At 42.4% G+C, this 17,129-nt stretch overlaps 1 protein-coding gene across 2 annotated transcripts in view; it reads right to left on the reverse strand.

Moving 5' to 3' along the window:
* pde4ba (phosphodiesterase 4B, cAMP-specific a) overlaps window positions 1–17,129 on the reverse strand; it is a 166,715-nt gene that overhangs the window by 71,319 nt on the left and 78,267 nt on the right. The window contains exons 1-2 of one of the 2 annotated variants that reach the window (XM_020492939.2): window positions 11,634–12,033; window positions 376–570 (exon numbers count right to left, since the gene is read on the reverse strand). In XM_020492939.2, coding sequence (XP_020348528.1) covers window positions 376–570; window positions 11,634–11,758 — 320 coding nt within the window. In that variant the 5' untranslated portion in view covers window positions 11,759–12,033. Of the gene's footprint in view, window positions 1–375; window positions 571–11,633; window positions 12,034–17,129 lie in introns of those variants that run through there. The other variant, XM_031833639.1, reaches the window with a different exon arrangement.

Below are 17,129 nucleotides of genomic sequence, written 5' to 3' on the forward strand. Positions count from 1 at the left end.
TAACACTTGTTCTACTGGAATGTAATGTTGTTAGGTCAAACACTGGATGTTCCTTGTTAAAGGACTTTCCACTTCTTTCAACTGCTCTGTTTCTGGAGTAATACGGTCTTTAAGATTTTTCTATCATCGGCTGAATCTGTCATTATATTTGGTCATTTCGGGTTACAAATTAGCCTCTTTTGGAGCACTTTTTCCACTCATCACTATTAGTGGTAGTAGTTTCCATAGAAACAGGTGTCATGTGATGTAGCTCTGTACCAGGGGACATGGATCAAACACAATGGAACACATATTCAGATCACTTCATGGTGTGTGTGTGTGTGTATCTGTATGTGTGTGTGTACATGTATGTGTGGTGCGTGCGTGAAAACATACAGTTCAGATGCAATGGATGAGTTGCGGGACATGGACTTGGGTGAGAGGTCGTAGTCGCTGTCTGAGCGGTACAGGAAGGACTCTCTGCGTTGGTTGTGTCCGGGGAAATTGGTGTGTAGAACCAGGCCTGACCCGGGAGAGGCCGAGGGGTCCAACGGACTACAGCTGGCTGAAGGGCCATTCTCCACATCAAAGCTGCAACACAACACAGAGACAACAATGTTAGTAACACAATTACTACATGTTTTCTACAGGTCCTTTGTGGCTCAGTCGGTAGAATAGGGCGCTTGCAACACCAAGGGTTGAGGGTTCGATCCTGCAAGTTGCTTTGGATAAAAGTGTCTCCTAAATGGGATTTATTATCTTTAATACTTTGCACCTACAGGCCAGGTACAGAACAGAAGCCTGAGCACCTGCCTGTCCTTGTATGTGCAACTCACTGACACCACAAATGAATATGTTCCTTTGTGAAATAAAAGTTGATCTAAATCTAAAAGTTTCAAGGTCTTGACAAAAGTCTAGACTAGAATACGTAGATGGCCTAACCCATGACAAAGAGCATGAGCATGGATGACAATCAGGATTATATTACACTGACACATTTTTTTACGGAATGCCAATCATTGGTTTCATCAGTCATGGACAGGATAGTGACACATCGTGAAACTATAGGCCTAACTGATACAAACTGGAAAAAATAAAGAAATGATGACATAGATGTTGCTAATCCAATCAGGGTATGAGGTCAGTGGTGTAAAGTACCTACGGAAAAATACTTTAAAGCAATACTTTACTTTACTATTTATATTTTTGACAACTTTTACTTTTTAATGTACTTTTTACTCCATACATTTTTCAGAACACCCAAAAGTACTCGTTACATTTTGAATGCTTAGCAGGAAAGGAAAATGGTTCAATTCACACACTTATCAAGAGAACATCCCTGGTCATCCCTACTGCCTCTTATCTGGCAGATTCACTAACCACACATGCTTCATTTGTAAATTATGTCTGAGTGTTGGAGTGTGCCCTTGACTATCTGTAAACTAAAAAAAAAACAATACAATTCTGCCGTTTGGACTGCCTAATAGAAGTAATTTGAAATTATTTCTACTTTTACTTTTGCAATTACATCTACTTTTGATACAAGTATATTTAAAACGGAATACTTTTAGACTTTTACAGAAGTAAAATTCACTTGGTGACTTTCACTTTTACTAGTAATTTTATATTAATGTATCTTTACTTTTACTCAAGTATGACAGTTGAGTACTTTTTCCGCCACTGATAGGGGTTTGAGGAAAAGAGAGAGGGATCTTGACAAACATTCCCGGGAGAGATATCTTCTAAAAAGTCTCAAGGTTTTCCCAGGCAGCAAGTGGGAGACGACGGGGAAGAGGGGGAAACGAGTGGTGACCTCTGTTACTCCTCGCTGCAGGAGGCTCAGCAGAGAGGAGGGCAGAGGTCTTCTGAAACTCTCACAAACACATGCACACACATGAAAGACCGCCAATCAGAGTTCAGAGAAGATAAATAATTAAAACACACCACCTGATTGAGGAAACCAGCCTGGGGCCACTGATGCATGTGATCTGGATAGGGCCTGAGGAGGACACAGTAATGTGTGAATATGTGTGTGTGTGTGTGCGCGCGCGTGTGTGTGTCAGAAGGCCTGTCCTCTATGGCAGGGTAATGTTTAGGACATTGCCAGCAGTAAAATTGGAGCTCAATTTCCAAAAAGACAAGCCCTTTAACTTTGAAATTGTACTGTATGACCGAAATTGACAGAGTGGGTAACACTTCCTCTCTGCGGACCCGGTACAGTGACCAAAACAACCTCTCAGAGATTAACAGAAGATCAAAACACACCTCAGGGCTGACCTCTGATGAAAACAACAGGACACACACAGCAGGCTGTGCTGGGCCCAGTGTTTGCGGTATTAGTGATAAGTAATCTTATGAAAGAATTACATAAGGTTACTGAGGCTAAGGCACTATACTGTAGGGCATCTGAAACACATGGCTTTCACTACCACTACTCCCTTACACAGAAGCGAGAGAGAGAGCGAGAGAGAGAACGAGAGAGAGAGCGAGAAAAAGGAAAAGAGAGTGTTTTGTCCCATTTCCTCCATCCATCATTCCCATCACTCCAACGATTCCTGTTTTCTGACTAGAGAGATAGAAGAAGGAACTATTTATCAAACGTTGGCTGATATACACAATCAAAAGCAAAATCCCTTACTGCAGGGATTAAATTATGAGCTTTGAGGGGTCAGGATTACACCACAACCAGGAAGCCTGGCTATGATTGGTAGAGTCCGATGTGTGAGCCTCTGCTGAATGGCTCAGAATGGTCATGGAGTACATTGACGTGGATGTGACGGAAACATGAAACATCCATGGTTAAATCAGCTCTGGGAGCCTGAGTAGGGAACAACAGTTCAATTGCCACTGGAATGTATACATTAATGCAAAATGGTGGATGCCAACCTGACAGTGAAAGGGGGGGGGTGGGGGGGGGGGTTGACAGTTTTAGCTTAATATGTGACCTGACCAGGAAAAACTCTGGACCAGAATTATAGCTCAACCTATGCTCTCATTTCAGAGAAGTGAGGATGAGGAGAAACAGTGTACAGTAGAAACCATCATTTCCAGTAAGTATTAAGTACTGTATTGTCTCTGTTCTGCAAAAACAACCAGGAAGTGATCCCAATGACCTCTGTGTGACTTATACAGTACATCCTTCCCCCATGATGCAGCTGAATCATCCCGCCTTAACAACAGTCTTGATGGGGGGGATACACCATGGAAATGGGGAGCGATATAGAGGGAGCAAGTGTGAGAATAGTAGAGAGTCAGGAAGTGAGTGAAGAGTCAAGAAGTAGGAGGGAGATCATTCGGGGACATGAATTGACTGAAAGACAGTAACAAGAGAGACTAAGAAAAATGACATTGAGAGAGTGCCAGGAGAGAGCAAACAAGACTCTTTCCCTAGCACTGAGCAAAGACAGTGGGCAATGTCAAGTTAAGTCTGTTTAGCTCATGAAACATGGGGATTGGGGAATGACTGAAGGGCTATGGACTTCCCCTTACAGATAAACCACATGATTTCACATGTGGAAAATCACATGATTTCACATGTGAAGTCATGTGAAAATGTGTTTTAGGAACACTTCACGTGATCACGTTTTCACATGTATAGTTTCATATTATCACATGTTGCTTTACATGTCACATGTTATCACATTAACTTCACATAACATCACGTAATCACATAAAACGTGTTTTGATCAATCTGGACATCTTAGTTACTTCCTGGTCTCATTCATGCTGGCATCAAACATTTAAAAAAAAAGTATTAATAGGAGACCGAATGTGATCAGACCATCTAATTGGCCTCCATATAACTCTTACAGAATTTACTTAGAAATTGAATCAAAACCTATTGGATGACAATTTGTTCTTAACTAAGACAAAATAATTCATAATTTACTTTTTTTCTGCACAACATAGGTACAGCAGATCCCCTTATTGTATGGGACACTTTTAAAATGTACTTTTAGAGGCCATCCAATACTATACTCATTAAAACCAAAGTGGTTGTGGTCAAAAGAGATTAGACTAATAATGGAAATAGAGTAAGTAACAGCGCAGGTAGATGGTAATGACAACTGTCCTATAAAAGGTACAAAATAGGTTAGAGGAAAAACAAAAAGAATGGGAGGTACTTATTCAAGAAGATCAATAAAGCGAATTGGATGGATTTTTAACATTTAAATGCACTACATTGAATCTTCAACGTAGAAATGCTACCAAAAATAATTTACGGAAACTCGTTACAAATGATCGGAGTCATCCTTTGATTCACCAAATTCTATGTTGAAAGAGGAAGCAAAATATTTTACGCATCTGTTTTCTTTTCAATCTCTTCCATTTCCACTGAATGATGTCAACTGTAAGGACTTATTTCCTAATAATAATAATACATGTACAATTAACAAATTTACAGAAAGACCTGTGTGAAGGCCAATTTACAGAGGAACTTTTTGAAGCAATAAAATGTGGCTCCTCTCCCTGTTCGGGCGGCGCTCGTCGTCGCCTGTCACCGATCCTTTTTCCTTTTCATTTGGTTTTGTCTGTCTTGTCGTTCACCTGTGTCCCATATTGGTTAATTAGTTGGGTATTTTAATCTCGCCCTACCCTCTTGGTTTTGTGCGGGATTGTTTCGTTTACTGTCATTTGTTTGGGTTGCGGTTTCGTGTGTTCTGTTGAACAGGTTGTTGTGGTCCTGTTCTTTGGGCTTGTAAAATGAATGCCCTTCCTTTACATTCGCTCTCTCCTGCGCCTGACTCCACACCCACCTCTTATTGGGGAGAACCTGAGATTGACCGTATACCAGTAGAGGTATATCAGACCTTTTTTTTGATGTACTCAAAGATCCGTTATTAGCATGTTTTAATTACTCTTATACAAATGGTAGACTTTCAGGTACTCAACAAGAAGGTCTGATTTCATTACTACTGTAACAGGACTCAGGTGGTAAGTATAAAGATCCAGTCCATTTAAAAAAAACAGGAGGCCTCTTAAATGTTCAATGTTGTGATGCGAAAATCCTGGCGAAATGCATATTACATGGACTAAAAAAGGTTTTACCAGATATTGTTCATCCTGATCAGACAGGTTTTTTTTTATGTGGACGATATATTGGAGATAATATATGACAATTACTTGAAACAATTTAACATTATGAAACATCAAAGATACCAGACCTGATCTTCATAGCAGATTTTGAAAAGGCGTTTGATAAAGTACGACTATAATTTAAATATAAATGCCTGGATTACTTTAATTTAGGTGATTCTCTAATACAACGGGTTAAAGTTACGTACAGCAAACTCCGGTGTAAATAATGGTTACTTCTCAAAGTATTGAGCTTTTTCTATTTATTATGGGCATTGAAATGCTAGCTATAAAAGTGTCAATCCTAAATCCGCAATCTGGACCCCTGCAGAGTCTCATTGAAGATCTTGATCACTTTTCTTGCCTCTTTGGATTAAAACCTAATTATGACAAGTTTACTATATTACATATTGGGTCGTTAAAGTGTCTACGCTACTTTGTAGTTTACCAATAAAATGGGCGGATGGTGAAGTAGGCATACTTGGTATTCCTATCTCCCAAAATATGAATGAATTTACCACAAATTTTAGTAGGAAGTTTGTGGAAATAGACAAGATTCTGCAAACATGGAGAGGTAAATACTTGTCTCTGTAAAAATCACATTGATTAACTCGTTGGTCCTATCACAGTTTACTTACTTACTAATGGCGCTGCCTACTCCAGATGACTCGTTTTTTAAATCGTATGAGCAAAAGATATTTCATTTTATTTGGAATGTTAAACCACACAAAGTTAAACGTGCCTATTTATATAATGACTATGAGTTTGGGGGGGGATAAAATGATTAAATATTAAAGCTTTAAACCTCTCACTAAAAGCTTCACTCACACAGAAGTTATACTTAAACCCAAAATGGTTCTCCAGTAGATTATTAATTAATTAAGGCTCATCCTTTGTTCAAACATGGCCTTCATACAGATTACAACTTCTCATTCCCGACTAATTGAAAATGTAATTTTGTTTAAAGTAATCGCCCTTTAACAAAGCTGGTTACAATTTCAGTTTTATCCTCGAGAGAAGATAGAACAAATGTTATTGTTAAACTCAAATATACTGATGAGTAACAAAAATATTCTTTACGGTATAAAAAAAGTGTATTAATGATATTATGAATAGAAACAATGGAGTTATGTCACATAGCAGCTATTGAAAATATATGGGAATGTCTGCTCAATCCAAATTTATAACCAACCGACTGCAACGTTACCACAGAACTGAGGAAGCAAGTGGAAGAGGGAGAAGGTTGGGAACTTGGTTGTCTGCCAAAGATACAAATTGGCTGAAAATATTTGGCATAAATAGGAAAATATACCACATTAATTTGAGGACAACAATGAAACTGCTAAATAAATGGGAAGACATTTTCGATGTACCGATTCCAGAGCACATGGTTTATGAACTGATAATAAAAACAGCACTTGATTCAACACTGAGTTTTTCAATTTAAATGATTCTAAACATTTTTTGCCACCAACAGAATGCTATATACAGTACCAGTCAAAAGTTTGGACACACCTATTCATTTCAGGGTTTATCTTCATTTTTTAAAACTATTTTCTACATTGTAGAATAATAGTGAAGACAAACTATGAAATAACACGTATGGAATCATGTAGTAACCAAAAAAAGTGTTAAATCAAAAATATTGTATATTTGAGATTCTTCAAATAGCCACCCTTTGCCTTGATGACAGCTTTGCACACTATTAGCATTCTCTCAACCAGCTTCCCCTGGAATGCTTTTCCAACAGTCTTGAAGGAGTTCCCACATGCTGAGCACTTGTTGGCTGCTTTTACTTCACTCTGCGGTCCAATTTATCCCAAACCATCTCAATTGGGTTGCGGTCAGGTGATTGTGGACGCCAGGTAATCTGATGCAGCACTCCAACACTATCCTTCTTGGTCAAAACAAAAGATAGTCCCACTAAGCACAAATAAGATGGGATTGCGTATCGCTGCAGAATGCTATGGTAGCCATGCTGGTTAAGTGTGCCTTGGTATTCTAAATAAATCACTGACAGTGTTATGAGCAAAGCACCCAAACCATCACACCTCCTCCTCCATGCTTCATGGTGGGAACCACAAATGTGGAGATCATCCGTTCACCTACTCTGCATCTTACAGACACGGTGGTTGGAACCAAAAATCAAAAATTTGGACTTATCAGACCAAAAGGACAGATTTCCATCGGTCTAATATCTGTTGCTCGTGTTTCTTGCCCCAAGCAAGTCTCTTCTTCTTATTGGTGTCCTTTAGTAGTGGTTTCTTTGCAGCAATTCTACCATGAAGGCCTGATTCACAGTCTCCTCTGAACAGTTGATGTTGAGATGTGAAGCATTTATTTGGGCTGCAATTTCTGAGGCTGGTAACTCTAATGAACTTATCCTCTGCAGCAGAGGTAACTCTGGGTCTTCCTTTTCCTGTGGCGGCCCTCATGAGAGCCAGTTTCATCATTGCTCTTGATGGTTTTTGCGACTGCAAATGAAGAAACTTTCAAAGTTCTTTGTTCCACATTGACTGACCTTCATGTCTTAAAGTAATGATGGACTGTCATTTCTCTTTGATAATATGAGCTAATCTTGCCATAATCTGGACTTGGTCTTTTACCAAATACAAATCTTCTGTATACCACCCCTACCTTGTCACAACACAACTGATTGGCTCAAACACACTAAGAAGGAAAGAAATTTCACAATTAACTTTTAAAAAGGCACACCTGTTAATTGAAATGGATTCCAGGTGACTACCTCATGAAGCTGGTTGAGAGAATGCCAAGAGTGTGCAAAGCTGTCATCAAGGCAAAGGGTGGCTACTTTGAAGAATCTCAAATATAAAATTATATTTTGATTTGTTTAACACGTTTTTGGTTACTACATGATTCCATGTGTTATTTTATAGTGTTGATGTCTTCTCTCTTATTCTACAACGTAGAAAATAGTAAAAATAAAGGAAAACCCTTGAATGAGTAGGTGTGTCCAAACGTTTGACTGCTACTGTATATCCAACTCATGCAGCCTCATCCTTGTTGCTGTAAAAAGCCTCCTATTATCCGCCAGCTCCTTGGTCTACTACGTACTGTATACGTAGTAGAAGAGCTGTAATCTGAAGAGGGGAGGTGGTGGATGGGGTAATAGAAATAATATGAAGTGTTTTTGGAACACTCCACGTGTTTACATGTGAAATCCATGTGGTTTTTCCGTAAGGGTCATCATGATATGCAGAGAAATCCCACCAACACACACATTATTTTAAATCAAAAATGTTCTCAGTAAAGCAGTGGACAGTGATGTAGACAGTAAATGCGCACATGCAGTAATTAGTACACATTCTCAGCCAGGTACAGTAAGATGGGAGTCAGAAAACACTGAGGGAATCATTGAGAAGGCCTATTTACTGAGACTTCCTGTTGTGGAATTACTACTAGAGCTGCATGGATAAACAGGACGGGTCTGTCTCCATGGTACCACAGTCTACACGGCCAGACTGAGACGGCAGTTTTATAACACAGAGAGGAAAACAGCCACAGAGGTGTCAGACACGACAAAACGCACACAGCATGCACACACACACAGCAGACATACACAGTTCAACATGTTGAGTGTTCTGAAAAGCCAGAGACAACATAAGCACCGATCACTTCTGGTGTAGTGACTGCATTTCATCACTCAACTCTTTTTGGTGGTAAACTTTGCCAAATCCTTCAGGCTACTTCCTGGGACCGGAGGCAAAAAAGGGCGAATTCCTTGGAATTCCCAATCAGTGTGTTTTTCCAAAGCTCTAGTCTGGCCTGCATGGTTCTGGTGGTGGGAAGGAAGAACATTGAGCGTTCAGTTCCCAAACTCAGTCCAGCCCACACTCTGCACACGTGACCGAGTCAGAGAATAGAGACTACACACGTCTGCTACAATACAACCACCATGGCTCTGCATCAGTTTGATGGACATGGCCTTGATGATGAAAGAATAAAGGGCTCGACCTTTGACATGATAAGAGATGCAGTGTAGTAAGCAGAAACATATTCAGTTGATGAATTAGAAATGAGGTGGAAGTATCTGGAGATAGCACACCGAAAATGCTCAAGAATGAAAATTCGGTTTAAGTCATTTCACACTGGCAATCTACTTCGATTTCAGAGCACTCTGGTTTGAGAGTGCCAGAGCGCCAAAAAAATTGAGGAATTTACAAACATCCTAAACTCAGTTGTTATGACAGGTGTGGGTAAACATCGGCTGAAAAACTTCATGAAATTGTTGCCAGTTACACAGTTAATAACTAACCAAGATCTTTACTCTGCTAAGGCGAGTAAAATGTTTAGAGCGACGTGTTCTCTCATTTGTGCCTGGAAGTAGCTAGCAAGCTAGCCAACTTTAGCCTGTTAGCTTGGGTGCTTGGCTGCCATTGTCAGAACGGTCAGAACGCTCGTATCAGCTGTACTCCTCGGCCAGTGTTCAGTGTACACTCTGAACACTCAATTTACAAACAAACAATATGACAACGCTCAGAATTTGTGAATGCCCAGAGTGCACTTTGACACTTTAGAGTGAATTTACAAATGCACACTTAAGCGGCCAACAAACCGAATCTAGAATGCAGAAACTATGACATTGCAAAGCCGTCATGCTAGGATATGCAAATAAGAGGACGCTTTTGAATAAACAACAACAAACAAAGCATTCTTATAAAAAATAAAAAAAATCTCTCTTTCAGACGTCCTCATTGTGAGAGACTTACGGTTACTCGTGTCAGATCATAATTCACTATGTCACGAGAGAGAGAGAGAGAGAGAGAGAGAGAGAGAGAGAGAGAGAGAGAGAGAGAGAGAGAGAGAGAGAGAGAGTTCCATGGCTTGGCTGCGTAACTAAACAGAACTTGATTTAAATGGCATTCATTCTATGGGCTGTGTACAAAGTCAAGTTACCCTAGGTTAAACTCTGCTCTGAGTTATCCTTCACTCCTCTCCCTCTCTCCCTCCCTCCCTCTCTCTCTCTCTCTCTCTCTCTCTGTCTGTCTGTCTGTCTGTCTGTCTGTCTGTCTGTCTGTCTGTCTGTCTGTCTGCGTAATCGTGCATACGTGTGTGAAGGGAAAACCTCTCTAGCTGGTCCGAAACAGGATTTGTTCCCTAGTCTCCTGGTAGTAATTCAACAACCACTTCCCACTATGTTGTTCACTCTTGTGTTGTCATAATCACCATCATCACCAGCACACGGCTTCCTACAGGATGTATGCAAAAGCAAACTCAGATAGACCACAGTATCACAACACACACAAACTCCTCACAGATACGTGCTCACATGAACAGACAAGCACAAGTGTATACTAACTATCCCTGTCACGTGTCAGACACACACACACACACACACACATCTGACTGTGTGGTTCTTTCCACTTCCACATGCACTGACTGACTGTACAGTACTTTCCACAGGAAACCTTGGTTCTTAAAAGGTGGGTTCTGGTCTGGCTGGAGTCTCAACAGGTCAGTACTGCTGCTGTGGCTATGGAGAAACTCCTTAACCATGAGACCTGCAGCCAGAACCCAATGCTGCTGCTGTGGTCGAACCTGTACTACCCCGGAGCCCAGTGGCCCTACATCCATAGATATCTGCAGCCAGAGGCCTGAGGGACCACAGAACCAGTCTCAGCCAAGGCTGCCTGCTACTGAACTGGCTGGGTTGGACCCATGCGCGTCTTGCCTGCTGCCCCCTCTCTCTCTGCTTCCCCAGAACAACAATCTACAATTTCACCATGACTCCTGGTCAGAGTCACGTGAAAGAGTCATGTGTGTATCCCTGCAATGCAAATCCATTCAAAACAGAAATAACTCTTCATAAGCAATATTGGCTTTGTAGAGCATACTGTGTTTGCTGGATGTAAACATAAGCAGTTGCAAAGCGGTGTTGGAAAGAATAACTGTCAAGGGCTTGGATAGACAAGGAGGGTGACATAAAACATTTGCGAGGCACAGTGGAACAGTGGAGCGCTGGTCCACATCCTGCTGGGAGTGTTTAGTTGCGTTATCAGCGGGCTACGTTAAGGAAATTGCATTACATCAGGGACAGTACTGGAGGTGAGCTTTAGGTAACAGCAGCACAGCTGAATCTGGATAGACCAGTAGTCCAGAACGGCCTACTATATAGACTCACACCACAACAGTGTAAACAAACCAAATGCCACACACTCAAGCTATATTATTCACTCACTCCCTCCCTCACACACAAACTCATATTCCTAATCCACTTCAGAGATATAGCTAGAGACTGTATCGGGTGGGGGGGGGGGGGGGGGGGGATCTGTCCATGCAGAGCAAGAGGGAGAGGCACATAGAGGGGAGAGTGAGGACTGAAAAGCAAGCATAACAAGCACTGTAAAGATGAAATGAGCATACTGACAACACATCACACACTAATCGGAACATGAGAATAGCAGAGAACCATGAGAGAAAGATCTGAGAGAGAGACAGGGAGAAGGACAGAAAGGCAGGTAAATGATGAGAGAGAGAGGGAGAACGAGAGATGCAGAGACAGAGAGAGAGAGAGAGAGATGGGAAGGCAGAGAGGTACAGTATATCATCGGTCTGACCTGTGAGTGTGGCTGGAGGCATGGAGTCCCTTGACGACGTCCTCGCTAAAGTCAAAGTGGGCCCTGCTCCTGTGACAGGGCGACCGCCGATACATAGCCCCAACAGCCCAGTTACCCAGCACCATCAAACACACGCCTCACATACAACACACAACTCACGTATCAACACACACACACCAAATCACCATCATACACACATCAATCACAACACCGACTGTATAAAGTAACCAACTTCCACTGTCACAAATGCAACATTCAAGCATACACCATAAACAACCAAAAATAATCATCAACTAACCCATCAACTACCATCAAACAACCATCAAACACACTGCAGCAGTGAGGTCAATGTCAAAATCCAACACTTAGTCGTGACTCTCCTCTCTTGTTCTCTCTCTCTCTCTCTCTCTCTCTCTTTCACACTCTGTGAGTCCAGCTAGCACTTCCTCCCCCTGGTGAGTGAGGAGCTGTGCTCTCTCTGACAACAGAGGGCAAACACTATGACCTGGAGCGGATTCTCTGGAAAGGACTCACTACTATCACCCTGACACATAGGACAGAGGGGGGAATAGAGTTGTGTATCCCACTGCGTTTCTGTGTAATACATGTCCACCCTGCCACACATGTCTAGAGAGAATAATATCCATTTACTAGCCATTATCTGCCATGCTCCACTAGATACATAGGCATACCGTTTCTAGTGTACATAGCAATAGCATATATACTGCACTGCACATATCGGAAGAGCACATGTCTAGACCTGTAATCCACGCATCTAGCTTGCTACACGTAATTAATGCACTAGCACGTGCTGTGTCGTGCCTTTTAGTACGAGCTTAAACTGCATGAGCTATGCCATCCATGCATGCACCAGGACATGCCTTTCACTGTATATTCACCAGCCATCAGTACTACCTTAAAAGCTCTAGTGTGCATTTCATGACATGCTTATGCACATGCTATGCCACCAATATATGCACCGTATTCATAAGCTATGCCACCAGTATACCTTGACTGTCCCGTGTGTATCTGTGTATGTCAGTGTGACAGAGGAAGGGGCAGCTGGGGCATTTTTCCTGGCGCATTGGAGGGGATGCCCAAGAGTATGGCCCCAGCCCCTGCTAATACCAGGCTCTTTCAGCCAAACTGAGAGCTAGGAAGGCAACTGAAACAAGACTGAAAATCCATGTTCATAGAGGCGATTATGCACTGTTAGAAACTGTGTGGATTTGTTCTAATATCAATCATCCACTGGGTGTTCTCTAGAGTGGCAATAAAATGCATTGATTAGCCAAACAATACATGGAATAGAACCGTGAAAGACAGACAGACAGACAGAGAGTGAGAGAGAGTGTCAGAGAGAGAGAGTGTACTGAACTGGACTGGACTTGACTGGACTGGATTGAATTTGTGAGAGAGAAGTCAATAGGAAAGTAACAAGTGGTTATGGGGTGTTAAGGGGCATACCCCACACCCGTCACTTTAATGTCACCGCCTGTCAATACTCATGCTGGATGGACGGCCTGCTAATGGCAGGGTAAGGTCAAGGGTTACGGAACTCTGAGCTCCTCTGACTCATCAATCAACAGAAGACATTGACATGTGTTCCCTCTCTCATCATCCTCTTCTCTCTCTCTCTCTCTTTCCCTCCCTCTCCTCACAGAAAGCACTGAGACGTTCTGAACTGGTGAATCACAAGGGGACCACACTGTGTGAGAGAGACACTGCCTCAATTCTGAGAATCCACTGAGAATCGGAAGGTTCTCACACTTATTTAACATGAACGTCATTTCTTAGAATGACAAGGGACATGTCGTGAATGATGATGACTGAGAGTTTTTCATTATGACAGTGAAGCATCATCGTGGTTCACTACATCTTCATGCAGTCAAGTGGATTGATTATACGTGGGTTGATTATGTGGTCCTGTACCCTGCTTTCTAAGAAATGATCATGAATTATCATGAGATGGACGGAGGGAAGAGGACAAGAGGTTAGAGTGCACATGAAGTGAGAGAAAGAGCAGGTTTCCTGGATATTAAGAAAGGTGTCCAGCAGGGGTCGATTCTGAGTCCTGTACTTTTTATTGTTCACATGAACGATATGGACTTGTCTGTCAAAATAAATGTAACCTACACTTGTATACCGATGATACTGTTGTGTATGCTATTGCCCCCACAGCTGACCAGGCCTTATCTGAACTACAATCTGCCTTTATTGTATTACATAAACACTTTACTGACCTGCAATTAATATCGAATGCAGGTAAAACGAAGTATTTGTTGTTCTATAGAGCGCATACAAATAACTGATGATTTATGCATGTGTACTTTGGATGGTGTTCATATTGATCGTGTCCCTGCTTACAAATATATGGGCATCTGGAAAGATGAAAAGCTGCCTTTTTAAAATCATATTGATGAGTTAGTTTAAGAAGCTGAGAATGAAAGTGTGCCTCTTCGATATAAATAGTTCCTGCCTCTCGCTAAATAGTAGGACGCAGATTCAGATTCAGTCAACGTTCCCATCACGCCTAGACTATGGCGACATCCTCTATCCGAACGCAGCTGCTACTTCCTGAAAGCCGGTAGATGCAGGTGATCATAGCGCACTGCGCTTTATTACAGGCGACCATTTTAGCGGTCATCACTGCATTCTCTACCAGAAAGTTGGTTGGCCCTCTTTGATGACACATAGGTTGATTAATTTATAAAGCCCTTTTACAAAAAAGTTCCACTGTCCCTAACATACTTACTCAACTTTAGCCATACTAGTTACCACACCCGGTCTCGGGGATGGCTAACTCTGGAAATTCCTTTGGTCTCTACGGGGTTAAGTAAATCAGCTTTAAGTGTTTCTTGCACTTTATTTGTGGAACAATCTTCAACATGTTCTTAAATGTGATGTTTTGGTGCCTGTAGGGCGATTCAAGAAGCTGACTGAGGACCTGACCTTCCGATAAATGTGTTTTTTTTATGACCCTGTTTTTCTTTCTGCTGGCATTTATATTTTGATGTGTGGATTTCTTTGTAATTCATCTCATTCAGGGCTCATCTGTATAAGAGACTTTGGTCTCAGTATGACTCCCTGATAAAAGAGAGAGAAGGAGAACGGGGTGCTACAGTGAGAATGAGAGAGAGGGGGATGATGTAGTTGTTTATAGGTAGAGAGAGACAGAGGGCACAAGGTGGGGGAGAGAGAGGAGAGCGAGAGAGACCGAAAACGAGAGACAGAGAAAGAGAAGGTGGATCTGCAGTCATGTGGAAGTGGAAACGGAGGAAGGTGTCACCTGCAGGGAGTGAGAGGTTGTGTTGACGATGGTTACGGTTCAGTCACATTGTGGTTGACAATGGGGACATTCCTCCCTAATAACCCCCTGAGGGGAACACACAGATGATACACAGCTAGATTCACAGACATTTTCTCCCAGAGAGATGGATAGAGAGGGAGAGGTGGGGTCAGTTAAAGGTCTGTATTCTGTAGAATATCCCTATTCATTTCAGTGATCCAACAGGAATAGTGAAGCACACAATTAGAGAAGTATCAGAATATATTCTCAAATTCCTTATATCTTCATCATATCTGAAATTCCATAACAGTTCTGTTGAAGTGACACGATTATGGGCAATATATTTCAGTAGGTGTGCTAATATGGCAAGTATGAACAGGAGATTTAAGTAGAACAAATGGATAGAGGAAGTCAAAAGAGCCACGCTCTCTCCACCTCAGCAAAAAAATATAGTGAAGGGGGACGCATTACCTAACTGTGAACACTAGAGGGCACCAATTTAGTACCAGAGAAAATGGAAGTCTTGTCGAACTGTGTCCACTAGATTTACATTGTTATTTAGTCATTTAGCAAACACTCTTATCCAGATTGACTTACAGTTAGTGCATTCAGGTAGGTGAGATAACCACATGTCACAGTCATAGTAGGCTAGTCTAGTGGTTAGAGTGTTAGACTAGTAACCGCAAGTTCAAACCCCTGAGCTGACAAGGTACAAATCTGTCATTCTACCCCTGAACAGGCAGTTAACCCACTGTTCCTAGGCTGTCCTTGAAAATAACAATTTGTTCTTAACTGACTTGCCTAGTTAAATAAAGGTAAAATACTAAGTCCATTTCTCCTCAATAAAGTAGCTATTAGCATAGTCAGAGCTAGTTAGGAGGAAAAGAGGCAAGTGCAAGTGTAAGTTCACAGGGGTGAGGCGAGTGAATGTGAGCTTCGACTTGAAGCTAGTGGAGTGTGCGGAAGAGCGGGGTAGGAGATTTTGGGATTGTGTTCTGCAGCCAGGTGGGCTGCAGTTTTCTGGATAAGTTGCAGGTGTTTGATGGCACAAGCGGGGAGCCCAGCCAACAGTGAGTTGCAGTAGTCCAGACGGGCGATGACAAGTGCCTGGATTAGGACCTGCACCGCTTCCTGTGTGAGGTAGGGTTTTACTCTACGGATGTTGCAGAGCATGATCCTGCAGGAGCGTGTCACTGCTTTGATGTTTGCAGAGAACGACAAGGTGTTGTCAAGGGTCACGCCAAGGTTCTTTGCACTCTGGGAGGGGTGCACCACGGAGTTGTCAACTGTGATGGAGAGGTCTTGGATCAGGCAGGCCTTCCCCGGGAGGAAGAGCCGCTCTGTTTTGTTGATGTTGAGCTTGAGGTGGTGGGCCAACATCCAAGCTGAGATATCTGCCAGGCACGCAGAGATGCGCGTCTCTACCTAGGTGTCAGAAGGGGGAAGGAGAAAAGTAGTTGAGTGTCATCCGCATAGCAATGATAGGAGAGACCATGGAGGATATGGAGGATATGACGGAGCCGAGTGACTTGGATTATAGAGAGAAGAGGCCTAGAACTGAGCCCTGGGGGATGCCAGTAGTGAAAGTACATTGGGCAGACACCGATCTTCCCCACGGGAGTGGCCTGCCAGGTAGGAGGCAATTCAAGAGTGTGTAGAACCTGAGCCGCCCAGCCCTGAGAGGGTGGAGAGGAGGATCTGATGGTTCACAGTGTCGAAGGCAGTGGATAGATCTAGGAGGATGAGAACAGGAGACAGAGGAGCTTCCGTTACACAGAGAAGAGCAGCCTCGGTTGAGTGACCAATCTTGAAGCTTAAGTGGTTAGGGTGAAGAAGATCGTTCTGAGAGAGATAGCGCGAGAGTAAATCAGAGACAGCACACTCCAGTTTAGTCATTTAGCGCTCTATTTTAGTCATTTAGCAGACGCTCGTATCCAAAGCGACTTACAATTAGAAAGATGGCCCTCTAGGTGGCCCTCTAACACCACAGTATGTTAGAGTTCTCATTTCCAGACAACTGACAGGCAATGACTCACAGGTAAATTGGGGGCTGTTGACTGTTTAATACCGCATGCAGATGCAGAATATGCCTGCTGCGTTCTCCTATAACAATTAGGTATTATGTGTCCAATATATAGAACTGGCACAAAACTCCACTATAAGCCACTGTCCACAGTCATCAAAAGCAAACGGTGTCTTCCATAATC

The sequence above is a fragment of the Oncorhynchus kisutch genome, linkage group LG10 (assembly GCF_002021735.2).
Source record: "Oncorhynchus kisutch isolate 150728-3 linkage group LG10, Okis_V2, whole genome shotgun sequence".
In the NCBI taxonomy this organism is placed as follows: domain Eukaryota; kingdom Metazoa; phylum Chordata; class Actinopteri; order Salmoniformes; family Salmonidae; genus Oncorhynchus; species Oncorhynchus kisutch.